The following is a 21,464-nucleotide window of genomic DNA, read 5'->3' on the forward strand; positions in this document are numbered from 1 at the left end:
TATGAACTTTTATTACTTTTCTTACTGATATTTTACTTTGAGTAAGATAAGGGCTACAGATGGATCATCAGAGGAGAGATGTGATTGATGGCATAATCTACTCAGTGAGTTCTACTATGAAAGACTGAATAAACTGAAGCTGCTTAGTTTAGGGAAGGAGAAACAGATTGGATAATAAAGACACTTCCAAACAGTTGACATAAATAAATACAAAGATCTGTTACTTTTCTCTTTGCAGCAAACTGTTCTTGTTTATAGCCAACACATGAATAACCATTCAGATTTAAATTTACTCAAAGGTGATCCCAATTAAAGGAGGAAAACTACATAGAGAGCAGGCAAACAAAGCCCAGGAACAAATTGCCTGAGGAGATCCCAGCAGCACTGAAACCAATCCTAAAGCTCAACCAGGAAAACGAGGTGTTACTGACCCTTCCCCAGGGCAGAGGAGCTGAATTACAGCACTCACAGGCCAGTTCCCCTCCTTTGATCCTGTGATTTCCAGGTAACTTAATAGCCAAGAAAAAATCTGCCACAGCTCTGTGATATAGCCAAGAAATTACAGCTGAAATTACAGGATTCAGCTGAAGTATTTCGGAACCTCTCAGACACACCACATACTCAGATCCCTGACATTAGGTCCCTCCTCTTGTTTTAACAACTCACCATTAAAAGCACACTTTCTGGAAGGAAGAGTCTGAGCCTGCACTGGGGAATAAGTGAAATGCAAACTGAACTTTTCTTGCCAAATTAAGTAATGAGAGTAAATTCTTTAAGAGAATCACATAGCCCATTGATAGAGATCAACCAACCCATTTAATCTACTTTCCCATAGTTCATGAGTGATTCCTTCTCTAGGTGACCTAGACTCATTCCAACTATAAGTGCATTACCAAGATTTCTATTTACTGCAAGCTAATCACAACCAAATATTTTGCTTCCCCTTTAGTTTCCCCTTTTCTTTCTTTCCTACACATTTTTCAATCTTTTTAAGCCAGGGCTTGGAAGTGGACACAACACAGTTCACTCCATGCAGCTGTACAATAAACAGTAAGTTTAAATAACAATAAACAAGTAAGTTTTCAGGTATGCAAGTGCTTGAAATTTCTACAACTCCTATTAATCAGCTATCAAGTTCCTTAAAAGAGAAATTTTCTTCATAATGACTGTTACACACCAAATCTCTTCCAACCTGCCACCTTTTGACCAGTGAGTGGCAAATGGAATTGAGGCTGGATTTTCAGAAGGGTACTTTCAGGGTCACCCCTTCCTTTACTCACCAGTACCCTGCATCCCTTTCTGTTCTCCTTCCCCAGTTTTCTTGTATTTTGTCCCTTTTGTACACAGGAGCTGCACTGCATATGGGTTTTATTCTAAAAGAGTTTGTTGGGTTTTTTCTTCTGAAATCATATGGAATTAAAAATACTACCAGCAGGCTGACATAGATGACATTTTAAATAGAAAAATAGTTTATCTTTAATTCATGTGATTCACCAATTACTCTGATCCTGAGTCAAAAATTCAGCAGAAAGTAGGAATACACAAGGTATAGAAATTCAATGCCCATTTCTAGTACTGCCTCTGTCAGAATTTAGAAATAAGATCCACATCTCAGGATTTCAGCAGCAGTTGTTGAAACTGTGCTATGCAACAATGTCCCTGAAGAGGAAACATCACTTGAACTGAAAGCCACAACTATTTAAAACGTAACTTCTTGTGCAGGAAGACAATGGCAGACAACGCTGTACTGATCTGACAAACCCTAATTTTAAGTACTGTAGGACACTTCATCCTGTTAAACTATAGCTTAAATACAAATTCAGAAAAGTAGGTGGGGGGGAGAAGCAAAACTTTAGGAAACAGTGTAAGAACCAGGACATATTCTGAGATATCCAGGGACCCTCTCTTACAGCTAATCAGTAATTTAAGGGCCTCCTTCAGCTAAACATCATATTGCCATTGTTTTTCATAACCACTACTGGACTTCTTCTCCATGAATACAATTAATACATTTTTTAGCATATTTTTAATCTTGCCTTCCAAAAGATTGTACATTTACATTGAAAAAGTGCTTCTCTGTGCTCTGGTCATCCGTGCAGCCTGACCATTTCACTATGTCTCCCAGATTTTTCTTAGTGACAAATGAAGAATGATCATTCTGCATTCACTTTCACCAGGCTACGATGTCTAATTTGCAATTGCTAGCACAATCCAGGATCTCTTTCTGAAATTCAGCAGTCCTAATCTGTTCAGTTTCTTTTTGTAAGGAATTCCTCATTCTCAGCACCTTTTCCACTCCTACATTCTTGCACGGGTGTGCAGTGCTGCATGCCATACTCCAAATATGAATTAATGATGGAATTTCACAGTAATAATGATTATAATGCTCAGTGACAGTATATACCTTTTAGCCAGCTACATAATTAAGCTGTTGTAGCTTTAGCCAGTGTTACTAAGTATTCTGTAGGTATTAAGCATGCTATAGCAATCCAAATTCAAAACTGAAAACATATACAAGACAATGGCAAGCTTTGAACCTGGAAATATCTAAACCAAGACAGACATTCCTGGTATTTCTTACCATTTCAGTTTAGATACAAGAGTGTTATTAGATTTCATAGATTTAATTTGTAACATATTATCCAGTAATTCTTTGTTCTGGGTAAATGCCCAGAATGGAAATGGACTCATGAACAAGTTAACTACATCATATTCCTAAATATCCGTCTGAAAGGGATATATCAGGCATAAATATATATTTCTCAAAGCTTTATGGTATTACTTTCACCCAAAGGCAAAGAAATTGTATCCAGAAGAACATTTTATCACCTGCTCATTAAAATGCTACCAGTGGTATTCACTGAGTTAATCCATATTCATACACTGGATGCAAAGGGGAATTAACAGAAGCCAGCATGTCTTACTTTCAGCTGCTTCTACCCTCTTTGTCCTGTGCTTCCCAGAGCAAAGAGCCCCTGTAAGTTCTGTTAATATTCCCCAAAACGCTTCGAGCTTTAGGTGTTCATTCACTGTCTCTTCCATGGTCGTTCTTCCCACTACCCCACACATGATAACCCACACTATGACACCAAACTGCCCCCATTGTCAGTAAAGGAGTATCAAAGCACTTGGAAAACAGGACTCCTTATTGATTCCATGGCTCCAGGGTTGCATTTTCCTTATCTTACAGTCCTGGCTAATCAAAGATTCACTAAGGCACAGCCTGTCACAAAGGGTATGCATGCAGCTTTTACCACAGCCAGGCTCAGACTGACTGATGATTCAAAATAGCAGTAAAATAATGTACAGATTTAAAATGCACAGGTCATTCTTGGGATGAGATGAACACTCATGAACACTCACCTTCCATGAATATAATTGATCAATGATCAAGCCACAAAGTAAGGGCTGGACTTCGCCTTCTTAAAATTTCAAGAGTATAAAACCAAAACCAGTCAGACTCCCAGAAATGAGACCTGAATTGCTGCTCAGGGCAGAGCATGCCAAATTGTGCATGGGCTGAGGAAATGTTAGTTTTGTTTTAGAACCTGTTCAAGTGTAACATGATTGTGTTTCCCTGCCAGTGTTGTAAACACATCTATGTGTAAACACATCCTTTAATTCTGTCACCAATCTAAACATTTTAAGGGAATATTCTTCCAGCATTAGTTCAGCTGATTTCCAATAAAGTCCATACCTATATAGCTATGACAATTTCCCAGCAGCAAGTCCATCTTATGTATGTTTACAGTCCACGTTATATATGTTCATTTGCAATAACTGCATTTTTTATCCCTCTTATAAAAAACGTGGGACATTGGTGGTTTGATAAAAAACAATTTACCAAGCCCCTCCTCCCCCCAAAACTTGCAGATAACTTCTCTCAAGGCCAGCAGAAAAATGGAGCAGAGGCCAACCAAAACATCATGACACAATGTGTACATGTCTGCCTGCTTCGTGTGCTCAGCCATTTTAATCCTTCAGTGCATTTTGGAAGCCTTTAATCAGAGAAGTAGTAAACCATTTGTATTTTACAGTACGTGGTAAGTGTAAATATTACCAGCTTAAACGATTTGGGTTTCCGTCCTTTGTATAAAATCTCTGTCTGAACATCTGTGCCTGTGAAGATTAAAGGCTGAAAAGCCTGGAAATAGAAGACCTTTGTATTCACAAATCACTGAAGGGAGTTACAATGTCTGGACAGCTTAACTGCCCCTTCAACCAACTTGGACCACATCTGAAGAAACTTTAACATTATTTGAATAGTCTAGAAAGTAAACAGCTCTGAAAAAGGTTCAGGATAGTTTTTGTGCCAACAAAGCTTGAAGCTTCCCCCAAGTTGGGCTAATATTTTCACACCAAGACCACCTCCATTGCACTCTGGGAGATTAGTGTTTAAAGGAAGAGATTTCTTTCCACTCTTCTGTGAGACCATTAAGTGCTTTCAAGTAACAGACAGCTGAGTCCTGACCTCACTTCTACCACTTCCATACAACCATTCCTTATTCATGGTAGGATTGCTTCTCATTTACAGTAAGGTAAAGATGGTAGCAATCAGGGCCTCACTTGATCACAAATTAGGTTTCTTTATTTTTGAAAGTGTTCCCTCACCATTTGTGGCCGGTCACTGAGCTTATACTACCCTTAGCCTCCTCCAGGCCAGCCATCTACAGCTGTAACAAAGTTGTTGCCATTCTATTTATTTCTACACTTAGGAAAATTCTTTGGGATCCACATGTGGTAGAAATACACATTTTATTTATTCTCTAAGTGCTGTAACACCTCTCCAGATCTCTTGGTGACTCATCCACCCATCACTCCAGAAGCAGAGAGGACAAGCTGTCACAAAATAGAAAGCAACATTCCCTAACAGAAGAACTCATCTGTGAATACAAAAAGCTTCTCATCTTTATCACCACTCTTACCCAAAGCTTGGACAGAGCTAGCTTGCAGAACTGCTCTGAAAGAAGGTGAGAAACTTATCTATGACTCTGTAAGCTTACCTGCACTGGAATCTAATTTGAACTGTGATATTTTCATATTTTCTTCCAGAAAAAACACAGAACTCTCTCTGAGCTTAAAGAAGTCAGTATTTTTAAATTTAAATATAAAAATAGAAATTCAGAGGTCCATGATAAAGCAGGTTAAAAACAACAGAAATATTTGCCTTGATTTTTCAAAGAGTATATTCACATAAAATTATGTATCCTTATCCTGGTCTCCTTTCCCAAAACAAAGATGAATTTTATTTCCTAACCACTTTAATCCACAACATCAAGGACAGGGAATTAGTAACAACACAGAGATAGTAAGAAAATTCTTTCAGCTGTTGTTCTAAATATTCTGTTGTACTAACAGGCTAATTTTAAAGGAAAAGTCTTCTTGTGGTTTAAATCACATCTCCTAAGGACTACTGCAATTAGAATGGCAACATCATTAGTGAAAAGACTATTTTACCAAAGGTTCTGAAAGGAGCAGATGTATATCTGTACAGTTAAAGGCAAGCAGATATACTGACCAGTGAAAAATTGCCAGAGAAATATGGACTCCCTTGCAGCTGGAAGTGTTTCACACGAGTGATGTGGATGAAAATACAAATAATGGACAGCAGTTATCCTATAAACAAAAACATCACCAGAAAAGAAGGGGTGACACCTGTAAGCTTTGTTGCAAAGGAAGAGCAGCTGTGCAAATGCACAGTGACTCAGCCTCTGCAGTGCAATCCAGCTCAGTTGCACAGCCCAGACAGACAGACCCCAGTGCCTTTGCTGGGGCTCTGTCAGCACGAGCTGAGCTCCAGCTCAGCAAATCCTGACAAGTTCCACACTTGGGTCACTGCTGACCCTGGGGCAGAGCTTCACCCTGCCTGGGCTGCAGGGCAGAGCACAGCCCTCCCTCCCAAGCCTCTGCTTTGGAGCTTATTTAAAGGCAAGGTGGTGGCCAGCTGTGGTGCAGGTCCCAGGGTGCTCCTGACAGCTGTTGGGCTTTAGTCCTGGTGCCTGGCCAAAAGCCAGGCTTAGAGATCAACTACTCTGTCTTACTCCAGTTTGCTCCAAGGAAGGACAGAGCAGACTTGCTCCATGCTTCACATTGCCCTCTCTTACAGTGTGTCCAAGAAACTGAACTGCTCAAACTGCTCACCATGACCAAACAAGAGATCTTGGCCACCTTTTCCTTCCCCCTGTTCCACTCTTTTCCCTCAGCTCTTGCTTCTGATCCTGGATGCTGTTCCTTAGCTCTTGATGACCCCTCCACAAAGGTATTTGAATCCAACACAAGAGAGAGGGGAAAAAACAGCCAAAAAACCCGAAGCCAACAAACCCCAACACACTTCCCAAAGCACATTAATCTCAAAATTCTGTGAGGAGTATAGTCACATTCACTTGATAAATAGTTGCTTTTCATAGAAACATTGTGTGTCTGACAGAGATAACATCAAGTTTATTTCTTCTTTAATTTTGAGCCAGCAGAAAGAAATTACACTGAGCCCAAAGAAGCTCAAAATTCTTTAACAGTATTGTACTGCCCAATGAAAAACTCGTAAAAATAAATCTTGACACTGCTTCCATACAATAAAAATCAGTTTGTTAAGACACTGAACTCAATACTCATCTACAACTGAGTGACAAGAAGATATGCATAAATTCAAAGCAATTTCTGTTGCTTCAACACTCATATTTAGTGCCATAACAGAAGCAACATGTTAAACCAAAGCAATATTCATGTCAGAAATTTTATTTGGACAGACTTTGCTACTATTTCCATTACCAGTTTTGCTAAAATGAATAAGGCATAATTATAACTACAGCTTACTTTCCTAACGCAGAAACATATGAGTAGTCAAAAATCCACCCAGGAGTGACTTCTGGAAAATTGGGAATACAGACTTCAATGGTTGTCTAGGAGAAAGACTGTTTATAGTTTAACCTTCAGTTCACCACAGTATGACACTTCTCAGATAAGGTTAAATTTCAATAAAATAAGTATAGGGAAAGAGAACAGAGAATTTGACAGCATCATGAGCAGCAGCAGGGCTGTTCATATGTCCAGTACTGAGGATAAGGCAAGTAAATTGTTCAAATAATAAGAAAGATTTCAGTTTATCCAGCTGCAGAGACCTTGGCTGATTTTAAAAGGCAAGTGGCAATTATTTTGTTTCACATAAGGTTTCCCTGTTTTATCCTGTTATTGATGAATATTTTGGCCTTACAGAGTGCACTTGATATTAGAAATTAAATACTATGCATGAGGAATAAATAAGTTAGATTATTAGAAAAAGCTCCAAGAGACTTCCAGCCAACACTGCAACTCCTGTCTTCAGCAAAAAACCATAAAAGTCTTTAAAAAAAAAAAGAATTTTTATTTCTATCTAATGAACATACCACATTTAATGTATTTACATTACTGTACAAACCTGTGCAATTTAGAGATAGGAGTAACAGAGTAGTGACCTAAACTCAGATGTAGGAACATATAAAGTTGGGTTTTGTTTTCAGTTTTTGTGCACTTCTGACAGCAGAGACAGTGTTGATTAACATAAAGAAGCTCAAAAGCTACATCTACATAAAACTCAGGTAGCCATGTATTTCTGGAACTACAAAGTCTGTATTGGTCAATTCTGACTTTATATGTCTGACAAGCTTCCAAGACTTTTACTCAGAAATAATAAAGTCTAAAAGCAGAAAACATTGCCCAATCAAACCTTCTCCCACAACCTTCCCATTTGGTTTTGTCATTTCCCCAAGTCTTAATTCCAATATGTGCAATTCCATGCTATGGAAGTAATTTGGCTCATTCTTCTAGCTATCAGTCTCATGCTGTTATGCCAGAAACTGATTTTTGTGTGTGCATCTGAGGAAGCAAGCTGCTAAATCATGTTTAGCTTAATGCAAAATAAACACACAGTAAGAACTGGGCTATGGTCTAATGTTTCATCAGACTTCAGCTCTAGTTATTTGATTCCCCATACTGTACCCTTTGAGTGGGTATATGAAAGTCAGCAAACACCACTTCCATTATTCACTATTTGTTAAAATTCTTCATCAAATCCCTCATCTTCCTCCTCTCCCTTTCTTTCTTTCTGCACAACCAACTCCCTCTCACACAGAAAGAACCCTGCCAAACAGCAGAGACATCCACCCAGAAATACAAGGGGATGTCAGCAAATATATGTTGGGGTTACTGCAGGAAAAGAATAGAAGAAAGAACCTCCAGAGCAACAAAGCTGAGAACTCACACTCAGAAACCCATGTCTGACTTGGCCTTCAGAGTTACTAACAGCCCCTCTTGCATGGAGCTTATAGGTAGGGCAGAAGGTTTGTGAAAAGTGTAATAAATACAAAGTTCCAGCCTAAACACAGTTTGGCATGAATAGAATCCTCTCCTTTAGGGTAAGAGCTGAGAATGACAGCCAGCCTTGGGGCCGCGTGTGAGATTGTCACTAGGAAACTTGTGCCTTGTTCTCAGTAAAAGGGACATCTCCAAGGTGGTTACCATGCCCTTAAGTCCCTTTAACTAGGATGGAACACACTCCAGACCCGTGGCATTTCTCATTCAATTGAAAACAAAGAATCTGATTTTATCTAAATTAATTCCGGGGCTTCCCAGAATGAAGCAATTGTTTCTCTGAGTTACTCCATTTTAGTTAGTAGATTTATTCCCCCTAAGGCCATTTGGAAGCTGGACTGAAGCATCTCTCCACTGTCAGTGTTACAAAAGAATGTCTAATCAGACAGAGTACTGAAACCAGAGCAGCAGCTGGGACCATCTCAACTGCACAACAAAAGAGAAGAGATGTAAGATAGGCAAAAATACTAAATTGTCCTGCAGTTTAGAACAGAGCCCTTGGACAGCTGGCAGCAGACTGGACTGGGCCAGTTTCACACCCCGTGTTACTGACCTCATTTAGCTTGTCTTACAAACAGGCTGCACAAGGAGTTAACAGGACTTCTGGGTTCTTCTGGAACTCTGACAATCAGACAGCTTCAGGTTTCCAGTCCATACCTATGAGGCTATTGTCCAAATAACTTCTTACCCTAAAGGCAGTGGCACATGCACATAAAAAAGGGAAACCCTGCAAACTTGCCTTTTATCTCCTTTTAACAGTATAGTTTTCAAAAAAATACACATCTTGGATTATTATTTAAAAATCTATAGTAAAAAGCAAACTTGTTTTTAAACAGGTTATTTGATACCTTCAATGATTAACTGGTTTTGTTTTAATACCAATAGATATGAGATACCTATTAAGATATGAGAACAACATTGATATCAAGTGAATGTGGTGAGAGTGTAAAGAAACAGAGCAGCATTCAAGGGGTCTTGCCTCAGGTCTGTGGCAGAATCAGCAACACCTGCACATTGTTCCTGATAAACATTCGTCCAACACATTCACAGAGACTTACATCATGGAAATTCTAAATATTATTCCATCAATATAATCTTCTTTATATCCTTACCATGACAAGTGTTTTCTAATGTCAAACCTAAGTTTCCTTCGCCTCAGATTAAATCTGTTCCACTAAACAGAAAAAAACCTCACTATCTATACCCCCCTTTCTTTTTAGTACTCAAAAGTATTTGAAGGTTATATCTTCCTCCAGCATCAGTCTTCCAATCTTCAGAATAAACAATATGAATTTGTTCAAATTTCCTTCAGAGGTAAGATTTTAAAATCTCTTAAGGATAATCCCTGCTGCTTTCTGTTTCTCTCCAAATTGTTCACTCCTTTCCTGAAAAGCAGTGCAAAAACCCAAGGACTCCAGCCAAGATCTCCCTAATGCTGAGCAGGATGGAAAGTGTGCAGGCTGCAAGCCTTCCTAGAGATGCCAATGTCTAGGATGAGTGAACCATCCACAAGAGCACAACAGGAAATTCCAGCAGTTTCCAGCTCCAATCTCTAGCAATGTGAATAGCAACAGAGTGCTTTGGGTCCAGCTTCTGTTTCAGACATTTCTATCTCTGCAAGAGAAAGAGCTGCCTGTGAGCAGCTGGGTGGTTCTCTGCTCACTCCATGCCTGCTCTCTTTTTCCATGTCTTGCATGATGAAAATGCTCCAAAGCTTTAGTAACTATTTGTGACCTATAATACTCCATACAACTACTCAGCTAAGTAACCATGATGAGCCTCTTTCAACCATGTATATAATTATTAAAAAAAGAAACAAAAAAAAAACTCCCATATGCACAAACAGAAGCCATTTATTCCCAGAACATTATTCAGATTGCATTGCTTTACACTTCTTATTCTATGTTTTCACATTTACTTTTCAGTACACAAAGTCTGAATGTTTCTAATGCTTACCTTTCTGTGTTCAATTGAAGGCTGTGGGATGACAAGCTGAAATCCCAGCACTGCTAGGGAACTGAGAAGTCTGAAAAGGCAAACAGTGAAACAGAACAGATAATTACCACTAATACAAACCACACATCTACAACCTTACAAGGCTTCACACTGCAAGAAGATATTTAAACACTTGAATATCATTGCTAACCAAAGCAGACTCACTGAACTGTATGAAATGTTCATATAAGATTCTGCTCACAACAGGCTCATACCTGAATGTATGAACCAGGTTCATGCATAGATTTGTCCAGCTATAAAGCAAGAGTGAACCAAATAGAATCCATTGATAGTATTTCATATAACTTGATGTTTAAATTTAAAAATTCCTGGCAGTGCATATTTTCACACCTCAGCATTCAGTGTGAAACTGCCATATGCTTTGCAAGTTTTCTAAAGTGCTAAGTAAGAATTCACCCAGCTGTGTACCACATCTGCTTCTAGCTCTGGCTCCTCATTTCACAGATGAACACTCCACCTTCAGCACACAGCAAACAGAAAATAGGTTCCTCCCCAGCTGCCTAACACTTGTGAAAATTAAATAACCTAATGGGCACAGAGGATGGAAAGTAGAGAACACAGCCCACCAGAGACTGAGGATAAGCAGCCAAGCATCACCCCAGTCCCCACATCTTCAGTCTGAAAGGAGTCATAATGGGAACCAAGCCCAAACAAACTCTTCTGTCAAGCCTCACCACTTTAGTGACTCCTAGGAGCCTGTTACAACTTAGGCACAGTTAGCTCAGTCTTTTGTTTGCTAAAATTTGCAACAGAAACTGGTTTGTCTCCTTCTAACAAGCCCCTTCACCAGAAAACATGGACAGGTATGGCAAATAGGATCAAGGTATCTTTATTTTACCAGAAGCTTGACTTTTCAGACTACCAAGAGTATGTTTCAGACCCACTATAAGGGGGAAACCTGCTAATGATTTGCTGAATTTCAATGCAGAAATAAAACTGATGGATTTGGATACAAAATACATCTGCAAACTAATGAACCAGACAAAATCCAGCTGCATTTCCTACTCACAGCTCCCTCCTTTGCTCCCTACCCAGTAGCCCTTCAAACATTTCTTATTGTTTCAGGTATTTTCTGAGACAGACCTCCTAAAGAGAAAGGGTTTTTTTTTAAAACTAAGCATTTAATTACCACCAATACAAATATTCTTCTGCTAGGGAGAATGTTTATCTTGTGTTTTCTGTGTTTGTTCTTGCTAATATACTGCAAAAGGAACCATTAGGTAAGTACTGATTGCACATGGCCTATCATCACCTCACCATCTATGCCCCCCTCCATCAAAGCAATAAACCAGTGAAAGGCCAGAAAAAGTCATTACTACTTTACTGCTACATCAATTTAGGGGAGAAAAAAAGAAGCCCTTTAAAAAGCATGTTAGAAGGAAGTCTGGTATGTCACAAAGCTATCATTTGTGATAAAGCAAAATACATAGGAGGTGTCTGAAATCAAAGCCAGTGTAAGAAATGAAGAAATCACAGCAGGAGTCAAAACATTCAGTTCAGAGCAGAGCCCAATCACACAGTGGTACATGGAAGCCAAAGGCACAAATAAATAAACTGATTTGCAAATCACACCTGAAATCAAAGGCAGGAATAGAACCCAGGCCTCCAAACTGCAAAATTACAGCATCAAGTCTGTCTTCAACTCACCTGCCTATCTCTTTTCTAAGTGTTTAAGTGATCTCCCAACTCTTGTCAGTGAAGAATCACAAGCACCTAAGTAGGTGGAGTGCAGTGGCTGATAGGCCCAGCCTCCATCCTCTGCAATTTATATTTAACTTCATCTCAGAGTCTTCCTACCCACCCCTGCTCCCTTATGGCTTCTGCTCCCTATAATCCCTCAGAGCATGTGAAAGAAAGTTCAGACTTCCCATAAGGAAATGAATGCTTTCATCCTCAACAGGACAGGATTTTTCTGATCGGTCTGACATTCTACAGATTTCCATGTGTAAATTCTTCTGAAATCATGCACAAGGTTGTGAGTTCTGAGCTGAATGAGAACTGTAATCTTCAAAGCAAATTACTTACCAGATTAAAGTTCTCAGTTCTAAACAGCAAACTTTTAGTATATGTGTGATTACTCTGTGCCAGGCTTTTCCTGACCATTCTTTAAGGAGGTTGCACTGCAATCACCATCTGTATCTATGAGGCTCAAGGACAATAAAGACAGATTTTAAATTTGCTTCTGTATCTGCAAATGGATCTGTCAAAAACAATGGTATCAAGCTACTATTTCAAACACACAGGAAATCTGCCAGGAATACTTAAGCTATCTTGAGGTAAGCCCCAGCTTCAAATCAGTGTGTGGCAATTTAATTTTTTTAATGTTATTTCCCTCAGCAGCTCGCTTTGGCTAAGTTCTCTGGACTAGGCTCTTTTATTTGTCATGCATGACTAACTTTAAGCTTCCCAAGCTACAAAAAAGGCTTCTCCAATTTCAGTGGGTTTGGTTCAGGTATCCTCACAATGCAGAAAAGCCAAAAAGAACAAGTGCTTTTTAAAATAAGGCAAAACTTTTCAAGTATACCTGACCAGGTGAGGTACCAATTGCAGCTGATGGGTGGCTGTAGAACTCTGGCCTCTGGTGCAGAACCTTGCTGGCACAGCCCCTGCTCTCACAGTTGAGGCTCTGTTTGGAGCCAAGCACCCAGTTTGAAGCAAAGTCAGACTTTAAATTCTCTCACTTTCTTTTACAGGCAACACCAATTGCCAATAATATAAAAACATAAAAGAGAAGCTTAAATACAAGCATGAACATAAACAACTGGGAAAGACTGGGAGGCACAAGCACAAGGCAGAATTAGGTCTATTGTAGGAGTAGCATGAAAAATTTTGCAATATAACACCTCATTTAGGAACACCTCTCAGGGTTCTTCCTACTCAGTGCAGTGAGTGTTAGCTCTGCATGAATGAAGCTAAAGGGTACCAAAGCAGATCTCTCACACGTTGCTGTCCCTCAGTAGCTGCATTTTATGGAGGAATATTCTGGCCAAGTGTGGATTGCTCACACACAGGTGATCAGTACTGACTGGTGCAATGTGGCTCTTGTCTCAAATTCCCAACTTCCTCTCAAGTCTGCTGAACAGCCCAAGTCTGGGACAGCCTGGGAGGAGCTTTGCAGGTCACCTTTCAGCTGGAAAGATAACACTGGTAGTGTCAGTAATGTGTGACAGATCTGTTTTGATGGAAAATCTGCCCTGGCATATTAAGAGGGTGCCAGAATTGCAATTCAAATATTGATGTCTCAAAATCAGGAGAAGCAGGTTGGAGCAGAGGTGTCACAGTAACTCCCTCCCAAAGACAGAGCACTCAGCTGTCATTGCCTGCAGGAGGGCAGCCTGTGTTTGTGTGGCACCAGGGCTGCCTGTGTGCTCTGAATCTGCTCGCCCAAGGACAGGGCAGAACCGGACAGACCAGCTTAGGAACAGCTGAATGTTTCCTTTGTTAGCAAAGCTCTTTGAAAGGTCTTTCCTATGTTTGCCCACTGGCAAACTGTTTCAGGAATGCATAAGACAAATCCATGAATGAATTGCAGCACAGGTACTAAAACATGCAAATCAGCAATTTAAGCCCAGTGACTGTAACTGTACAGCCTCAGCAAAAAGCACAGGAACTTTCCAGTCATACAGACCATCACCTTGGCACACACCAACAGATGCTCTAAGCATGAACTAGCACTGAGAACTTTCTTTTCTCACTATCACCAAAGAATGCTATGTCTGGTATGCATATACTTGAGTATTTGGTCTTGGGACAAGATTTCTATTTACCCTCCTACAATACAGACATTTCTAACAGCAGAGCAAGAGACCACCAAATTGAAATTTACTGCAGTGTGTTAAGAGCATATTAAATAAGATTTTAAATGTTTTATTGCATCACTTACCTCAAAGAAACTATTAAACTGTCTACCATGATCTTTTAATGCAAGGTATCTTGAAGTGAAAAATTCCTCTTCACCGTGGTACAGCACAATGACAATCACACACAAATCCTACAAAAAGAAAGGAGAAAAACAATTAACACTGCTTATTCAGTATTTCCCAGGATATCTATAAAACTGCAGACACACCCACATTAGCCATCTCTACTTCAATTCTTGGGACTCTACAGCAATTCAAACTGAATATCCAGTGTATGTTACAGAAATAAACTGTACACACACCATTTTTTGCAACAGGATTTCAGTATTACCAAAGTGCTCTGCAGAAATACTGTGGGATGCAAAATCTTGGTTTGATTCCCAAGAAAGCAAATCTGATGTCAGACTTACTTGCCCTTTGAATTTGCATTCCTGGTATGTTACTTGTATAACAATAAAGCAAACAACGTCATTTAAAGTCTTGTGTTAATAAAATTCATAGAAATGAACCTGGGTTTATAACTTCTAATGTACCTAATATTATTAATACATTCTGCATTTGGTGAGCAATGCAAGGATGACTCTGTGAGTGCTTATACAGTTTGCAGAAAAAACCTGAAGAGCAGCCTTGTTTCCTCTACTAGAGATGGAAAACCTACCCACAATGAAGTGAAATGCCTTATCCACAGTGAAGGAGGAAATCTGGAGTTAAACAGCATTCTGAATAGAAATTTAACTGATCCTTATTTCTAAGTACTATCAGTGCATCACCACTACTGTGAAAACACAGAAACCCTCCCAGCCCTTGGGAGGATTACCCAAACACACTTCCATTTGTTTGTAAATAATCTCAAATGTTCAGACATCTGGGAAGTTCTTATTTTACTAAATTTGAAATCATATATTGGGCATCTAAAATGCACCCGAATTTTCAGGCTGGAAGGAGATCCTTGCAGTAAGGAAATACAGCATAAATCAGAAGGGCTGGTGGGAAAGTGGCAAGGAGGGAGGGAAAGAGGAAATAAAACACTATTAGAACATAAATCATACATTTCAAACCTTGGTCAGCCACTGTCTGTATCTTTCCCTTTACAAGTGGTTACATGCTGAAATGCAGTGGAGTGAAGAGAAACAAGAGAACATTGCTGTTCACAGATAAAGAGCTCTCAATTTCTGTCAGACAGCCAGATAATTGAAAACTGCCTAGAATGGGACAGGACTGGCAAGAATGGAAGAAATGTGCAGTTAGACAAAGTACAGATCCGGCTGCTAGGAAAATGCAGATTGTTTGCAGCTGGACAGGTTAAATACTCCCTACCCTCTCCTAAAAATCAAACAACAACAAATTTGGATTAGGAAATCCCAAAATACTTGTAACATCTTCAAAAGAGAATTCCACCATTGATTCATGATTTGATTGTTTAGTTTCTTAATGGAAGGCATTAAAAGTTGAGTACTTGGGAAAGTATCACAACAAAAGTTCTGTATGTAACAGGTTTGAGTCAGTCCTGAGGAAGAACACACTAAGGCTGAGCTAAACTTCATCCTCTCCTGCAGTTTCACAGTTGTCAGTAGATATCAGAGGTTTTCTCAAACTTCTTCATAGTTTTCACTACTTAACACTGTAAAATTGGCTTGTTATAAGATGGGAAGCACTTCTGAGAACAGATTTTTAGTCTGGATCTCCTGCAACAGTTCACACCATTTGAGATTTTAGCACAGTCAGTAAAAGCTGCATTCCTTTAAACATTAGGCAAGTCCATACATCCAGCACAGATCCCCTAACACAGGATTTACTAATTCTGAACTGAGAAGGAAATAAATGTCTCTGCCTTTAATTACCTCTTAATTACCAAGCATACTGAGGTACAATAGTTGTTTATATCACTTATTGAAGATGGAGAATCCATCTGTGACATGCATTGTAACCAACATGGTTTAAAGTTCTTATCATCTTGGTCTTTTTTCAGACATACTCTTTCAGATTTTTCACTCCACAAAAATCTTTTCATCCAAAAACCTTGTATGGAGTGACACAGTCTCAAAAGAACACTGCTCCAGGATACAAAAACACTGAAAAAGCAATGTACACTCCACTAATCCCTTCTATAAACTGCACCTCGTTTGAAAAACAGGGAAGATAATATGATAGATCTAATTTTGCAAAGTAACAAGAGAAGGACCAGAGTGTTTCTGGAGACTGTTCTTTAAAAGAGTGCCTAAAGTCCATGCATATGTTTTCAATTTTTTTCAGTTCATTTGTATCTTCATTGTCAGTGGCAGGCTGCATTACTAACTCTACTTTCATCTGCATTTCAATGCCTCTTGCAAAACACCTCTCACCACAACTCATAGATGCATTTCTTTTGAAATATCATTTGTAGCACATAGTGTAAAAACTGCTAAATATTTAAGTGACTTGAAGAGCTTGCTTTCCAGATTGTTTAAGAGCCTAGGTGCTTACAGCCTAGTGAAAGGCATGTCATTTTGGCAGTGGTGTCTTTGATATGAAAATGTGCAAACGTGACAATCATTTTCCCTCCAGAAGATCCAGGGCAAAATGAATACCTGAAATGGCTACACAGTTAACACTGGGATTGAATAACATGAATTTGGCAGGGAAACTTTCAAAAGCCTGATGAAGTGTACTTGTGTTCAATAAGTCTTGCATTGTAAAAGTCAAATTGCCTTCCCAGAAGGGGCTGAAAAGCACTATAGACCTTTCTAGCAAAAACCCTTTAGTAACTCTGCATAAAGCAGAATATATATTAATTTCTTAACTAGAATAACCCACACTCGTCTACTTCACAGTGTCAGCAAGACTTTCTCCACTGCAAAACATTTGACTTTTCAGCAGTGTTCCCTATTTCACTTCCAAGCTGGATGAGAACAAGATTGATCTATGAAACTGGGTGGAGGAAAAAAACTAACAAAAACACACCCTCCCAGAAAATCAATCAATTAAACCAACCAACTACCTCACAGGATGAAATAGAATACAAACCACTCCAGGGGTGACAATGACAGGGAGAAGTGTTTCATTCCCTATAATGAAATGCACAATGGGTCACAGAAATGATTAAAGGACCCTGCTTAAAGTCTCCTCCCCTTTCACAGTGCAGGTGAGTGGCTGTAACACCTCCCAGCTGCTGCTGCTGTCTCAGCAGCAATTACCAAGCTATTGCTCAGCAATTGCAATTACTCGGCATTGCTACCAAGCAATGAAATGAGCCCATCATAACCATCCCTTAACTTGATATTTACTGACATCCGCCCAGACCCTTTCTCACAGCATTAGAAAATAAAAATATTAATTTGTAATGGAGATTTTAAAAAGGGGTGGGGATGGAAAATGGCAGTAAAAAACCTAACCTAATAAGCTCATTGCCAATCACAGAAATTTGCTGATAAGGACAAGAAAGATTTCTCAAGGAGTTAAATGACACAATACACAGAATTATCTGGACAGACACCACAGATACAGAAAGTTAAGAAAAGAGGAAGAAAGTTCTTCTGAGAAGTCAAAGATAAGAGCTACCCTTTGGCTAATTAACTTCAAGAAACATCTTCCTACTCAGAGGTTTGAAATTTTGCAGAAAGCCAATGTTATCCTAACCTCTTAATTATCATGGGACTACTCACATGTGGCTTTTCATGTGACTGTGCCCTTTGTGTATTGTGAGTGGATGGTATTTCACTTCCATGAATTCCTGTGTCATTTTAGCATCAATCTGTACTTCTTGTAAGTCCTGCCAACACACATACATCTGCATCTATGTATTAACAGAAATTCCTGAACATGTGCTTGTGTACAGGACCTATTAAAACAATGCAAGCCCCTCTATTTTAACTCACAACAAGAATGTGAGATTCATCTTACAGAAACAGACAGTAACTCAACCAAGTTCAGAAGTGCTCTGAGCTTTTAGCCTCTTCTACCGTGGTGACTTACATATATATGAAGCCAACTTCAATTTCCTTCAATGTTTTGGTTTTTTTTTTTTTTGGTCAGATTATTTATTTGCCAGCTACTGACAATGCCAACTTGAAGCAAGCATGAAAGTAGAGCATTGTTCCAAAGTCATGTTTTCACTGATAGGAAAAGTTCTCATTTTGTTGTTTGTTTGTTCATTTTTGGGTTTTTAGGGTGTTTTTGCTTGTTTGATTGGTTTTTGGGGGGTAGTGAGGGGGTAATCATAAATAAAGAACATCTAGAATATCACACCCTTTAAGACTGCCTTGCAATCTGTCGCCTCGCACATTTGTAAAGTATAGTGTATCTGTTGGTTTAGTTGTTCAAATCTATTAAATCATGTTCAGTGCAAGTCCTTTGGATTGCATCCAAAATTCACTACATTCACAAGACTTTGATAAAGCACTCACAGTTTGCCAGGTTTATCTAGCTACATAATTTGTGCATACATCCAACAGCTTGAACTGCAGCTGTTGACACCTACCACCAGAGTTTTAATCTCTTCAAATATTCATTAACTACATTAAAACATACACTTGTCTCTGAAAGCTGCATAAAAGAGAAATCTAGCATTAGATCTGATGAAAAGTTCTGATACTTACACGGAGAAAACATTTTATTTAAACAAAAATGGCAAGTTGCTCCACCTAACCCTGCAGGTACCTTTCTCTTTAATTTGAAATGCTTTGAGAACTTTCAGGTTCTCCTTCTGGGTGTGCCCAGAACTCCTGCAGTCCAAGAAAGCTCAGTGCCTGTCTCCAGTGTAAGCTCGATCAAGATACATTTTCATTGTGTGAAAAATGCCAATCACTTGTTTTAAAAATTTTAAAAGTTTAATAGTAATAAAATGGTTATAAAAATAGTAATACAATTAGAGTAATAATAATTTGGACAATTTGAATTAGGACAATAAGAGACAACAGAAACAAAGTTACAGACACAAGCCCAAAAAAGGACCCACGTTAACCGAGGATTAACCCTTAAAAACAACAGCCTGTTGCATATTCATACACTTCATACATGATGCATAAATTCCATTCAAATAGAGAATTCTGTCTGATCAGTGTCAACTTCTTCTTAATCCTAATGGCATCGTCCCGCCTAAGTGAGGCAGGAAGAAGTTCTTTTCTCCTTCTCTGAAAGATTGAGGTGTCCTGTGGCTGCTATATGTTATAAACTAAAACTATATTTAACACACTACTTAAGAGAATTAATACAGCATTACTTTCTAACACAACACATACAATATTCATTTTAATATTTGCGAAAAGCCAATCATAAAATCCGCATTTTTCACAATTGCTTTGCCTGAAATCTCACACGCAGGGAGTACAGTAAGAGCGCTCCACCAACAGCATCATACCCGGAGCTGCCGTGCTGGAGCCCTGGCTCGGGGCTCGCTGAGTCACCCCCGGCCCGGGGCGCGCCCCGCCCGCGGCACCGCCCGCCCGGGCAGCGGGAGCGCCGCTCTCCCGGGACACCGCAATGCTGCACGGGGCACCCAAAAACACGGAATGCTGCACGGGGCACCCGACACACACCGCAATGCTGCACGGGGCACCCGACACACACCGCAATGCTGCACGGGGCACCCGACACACACCGCAATGCTGCACGGGGCACCCAAAAACACGGAATGCTGCACGGGGCACCCAACACACACACCGCAATGCTGCACGGGGCACCCAACACACACACCGCAATGCTGCACGGGGCACCCAACACACACACCGCAATGCTGCACGGGGCACCCAACACACACACCGCAATGCTGCACGGGGCACCCAACACACACACCGCAATGCTGCACGGGGCACCCAACACACACACCGCAATGCTGCACGGGGCACCCAACACACACACCGCAATGCTGCACGGGGCACCCAAAAACACGGAATGCTGCACGGGGCACCCAACACACACCGCAATGCTGCACCGGGCACCCAAAAACACCGCAATGCTGCACCGGGCACCCAAAAACACCGCAATGCTGCACGGGGCACCCAAAAACACCGCAATGCTGCACGGGGCACCCAAAAACACGGAATGCTGCACGGGGCACCCAAAAACACACCGCAATGCTGCACGGGGCACCCAAAAACACACCGCAATGCTGCACGGGGCACCCAAAAACACACCGCAATGCTGCACGGGGCACCCAAAAACACACCGCAATGCTGCACGGGGCACCCAAAAACACACCGCAATGCTGCACGGGGCACCCAAAACCACCCCGGGCTGCTGCACCGGGCACCCAACACACACCGCAATGCTGCACCGGGCACCCAACACACACCGCAATGCTGCACCGGGCACCCAACACACACCGCAATGCTGCACCGGGCACCCAACACCACCCCGGGCACCCAACACCACCCCGGGCACCCAACACCACCCCGGGCACCCAACACCACCCCGGGCTGCTGCACCGGGCACCCAACACCACCCCGGGCACCCAACACCACCCCGGGCACCCAACACCACCCCGGGCACCCAACACCACCCCGGGCTGCTGCACGGGGCACCCAAAGCCACAATAGAACAGTATCGGAGAGGCCAGAGCCGCCCTGGGTACTCAGGAATTTTGGTCATGTTACTAGAGCTCTAATTCAGCAAATATTTCGCTTCTCAGAGAATAAATTCAGCTCATTTGGCTGGATTTCAGTGGAAGAAGTGTGTAACCCAATCATTTGGCAGCTAACCCTGTAATATTTAATTGTTCACCGAAAATCTAGCAGGCAAAGGTGGCAGAATCCAACAGTAACCATACACACAATTTCCCAAAATATCCGTTCACAAAATCCAACTTTGGCTTTTAAAAATATAGTTATTCTGGAGGGTGCCACAATTCAAACAATTTGCTTCCATCTTTCATGAAGAATATATATGATCAACAATTTTCTTCCATCTTTCATGAAGAATTCATAATTTAAGAACAAACAAGTGTTGTGACAATAATCGTGTAATTTGAGGGGGGAAGCAGGAAAGTGCATGCTTAAAGGTGATGAGTTGCAGTCAAATTTGAGTAGTAGGACTTCTTTTAATTATTTTTGGTCTTTGCTCATACCACTGATTATATATTTGCTGAATGTGCACTAGTAATAAAAATATCATAAAACTGGAAGGATTGCAATAATGAGCCTGGTCTGAAATTTACTAAAGTCTTCTTAAACTCAATAGTTGGCTTAAATATGGATTTAAGACCATAGGCCTGATCATCAATTAAAGTATATTGCTGTGGTATAAAATTCAAAACCAATTCAATTGTAA

At 40.4% G+C, this 21,464-nt stretch overlaps 1 protein-coding gene across 1 annotated transcript in view; it reads right to left on the reverse strand.

Moving 5' to 3' along the window:
* The window catches only part of THSD4 (thrombospondin type 1 domain containing 4), a 238,819-nt gene that overhangs the window by 202,885 nt on the left and 14,470 nt on the right, over positions 1 to 21,464 (reverse strand). The window contains exons 2-3 of the mRNA XM_054641791.2: positions 14,246 to 14,353; positions 10,303 to 10,372 (exon numbers count right to left, since the gene is read on the reverse strand). Coding sequence (XP_054497766.2) covers positions 10,303 to 10,372; positions 14,246 to 14,274 — 99 coding nt within the window. The 5' untranslated portion in view covers positions 14,275 to 14,353. The remainder of the gene's footprint in view (positions 1 to 10,302; positions 10,373 to 14,245; positions 14,354 to 21,464) is intronic.

Source organism: Agelaius phoeniceus, chromosome 13 (assembly GCF_051311805.1).
Source record: "Agelaius phoeniceus isolate bAgePho1 chromosome 13, bAgePho1.hap1, whole genome shotgun sequence".
Lineage (NCBI taxonomy): Eukaryota > Metazoa > Chordata > Aves > Passeriformes > Icteridae > Agelaius > Agelaius phoeniceus.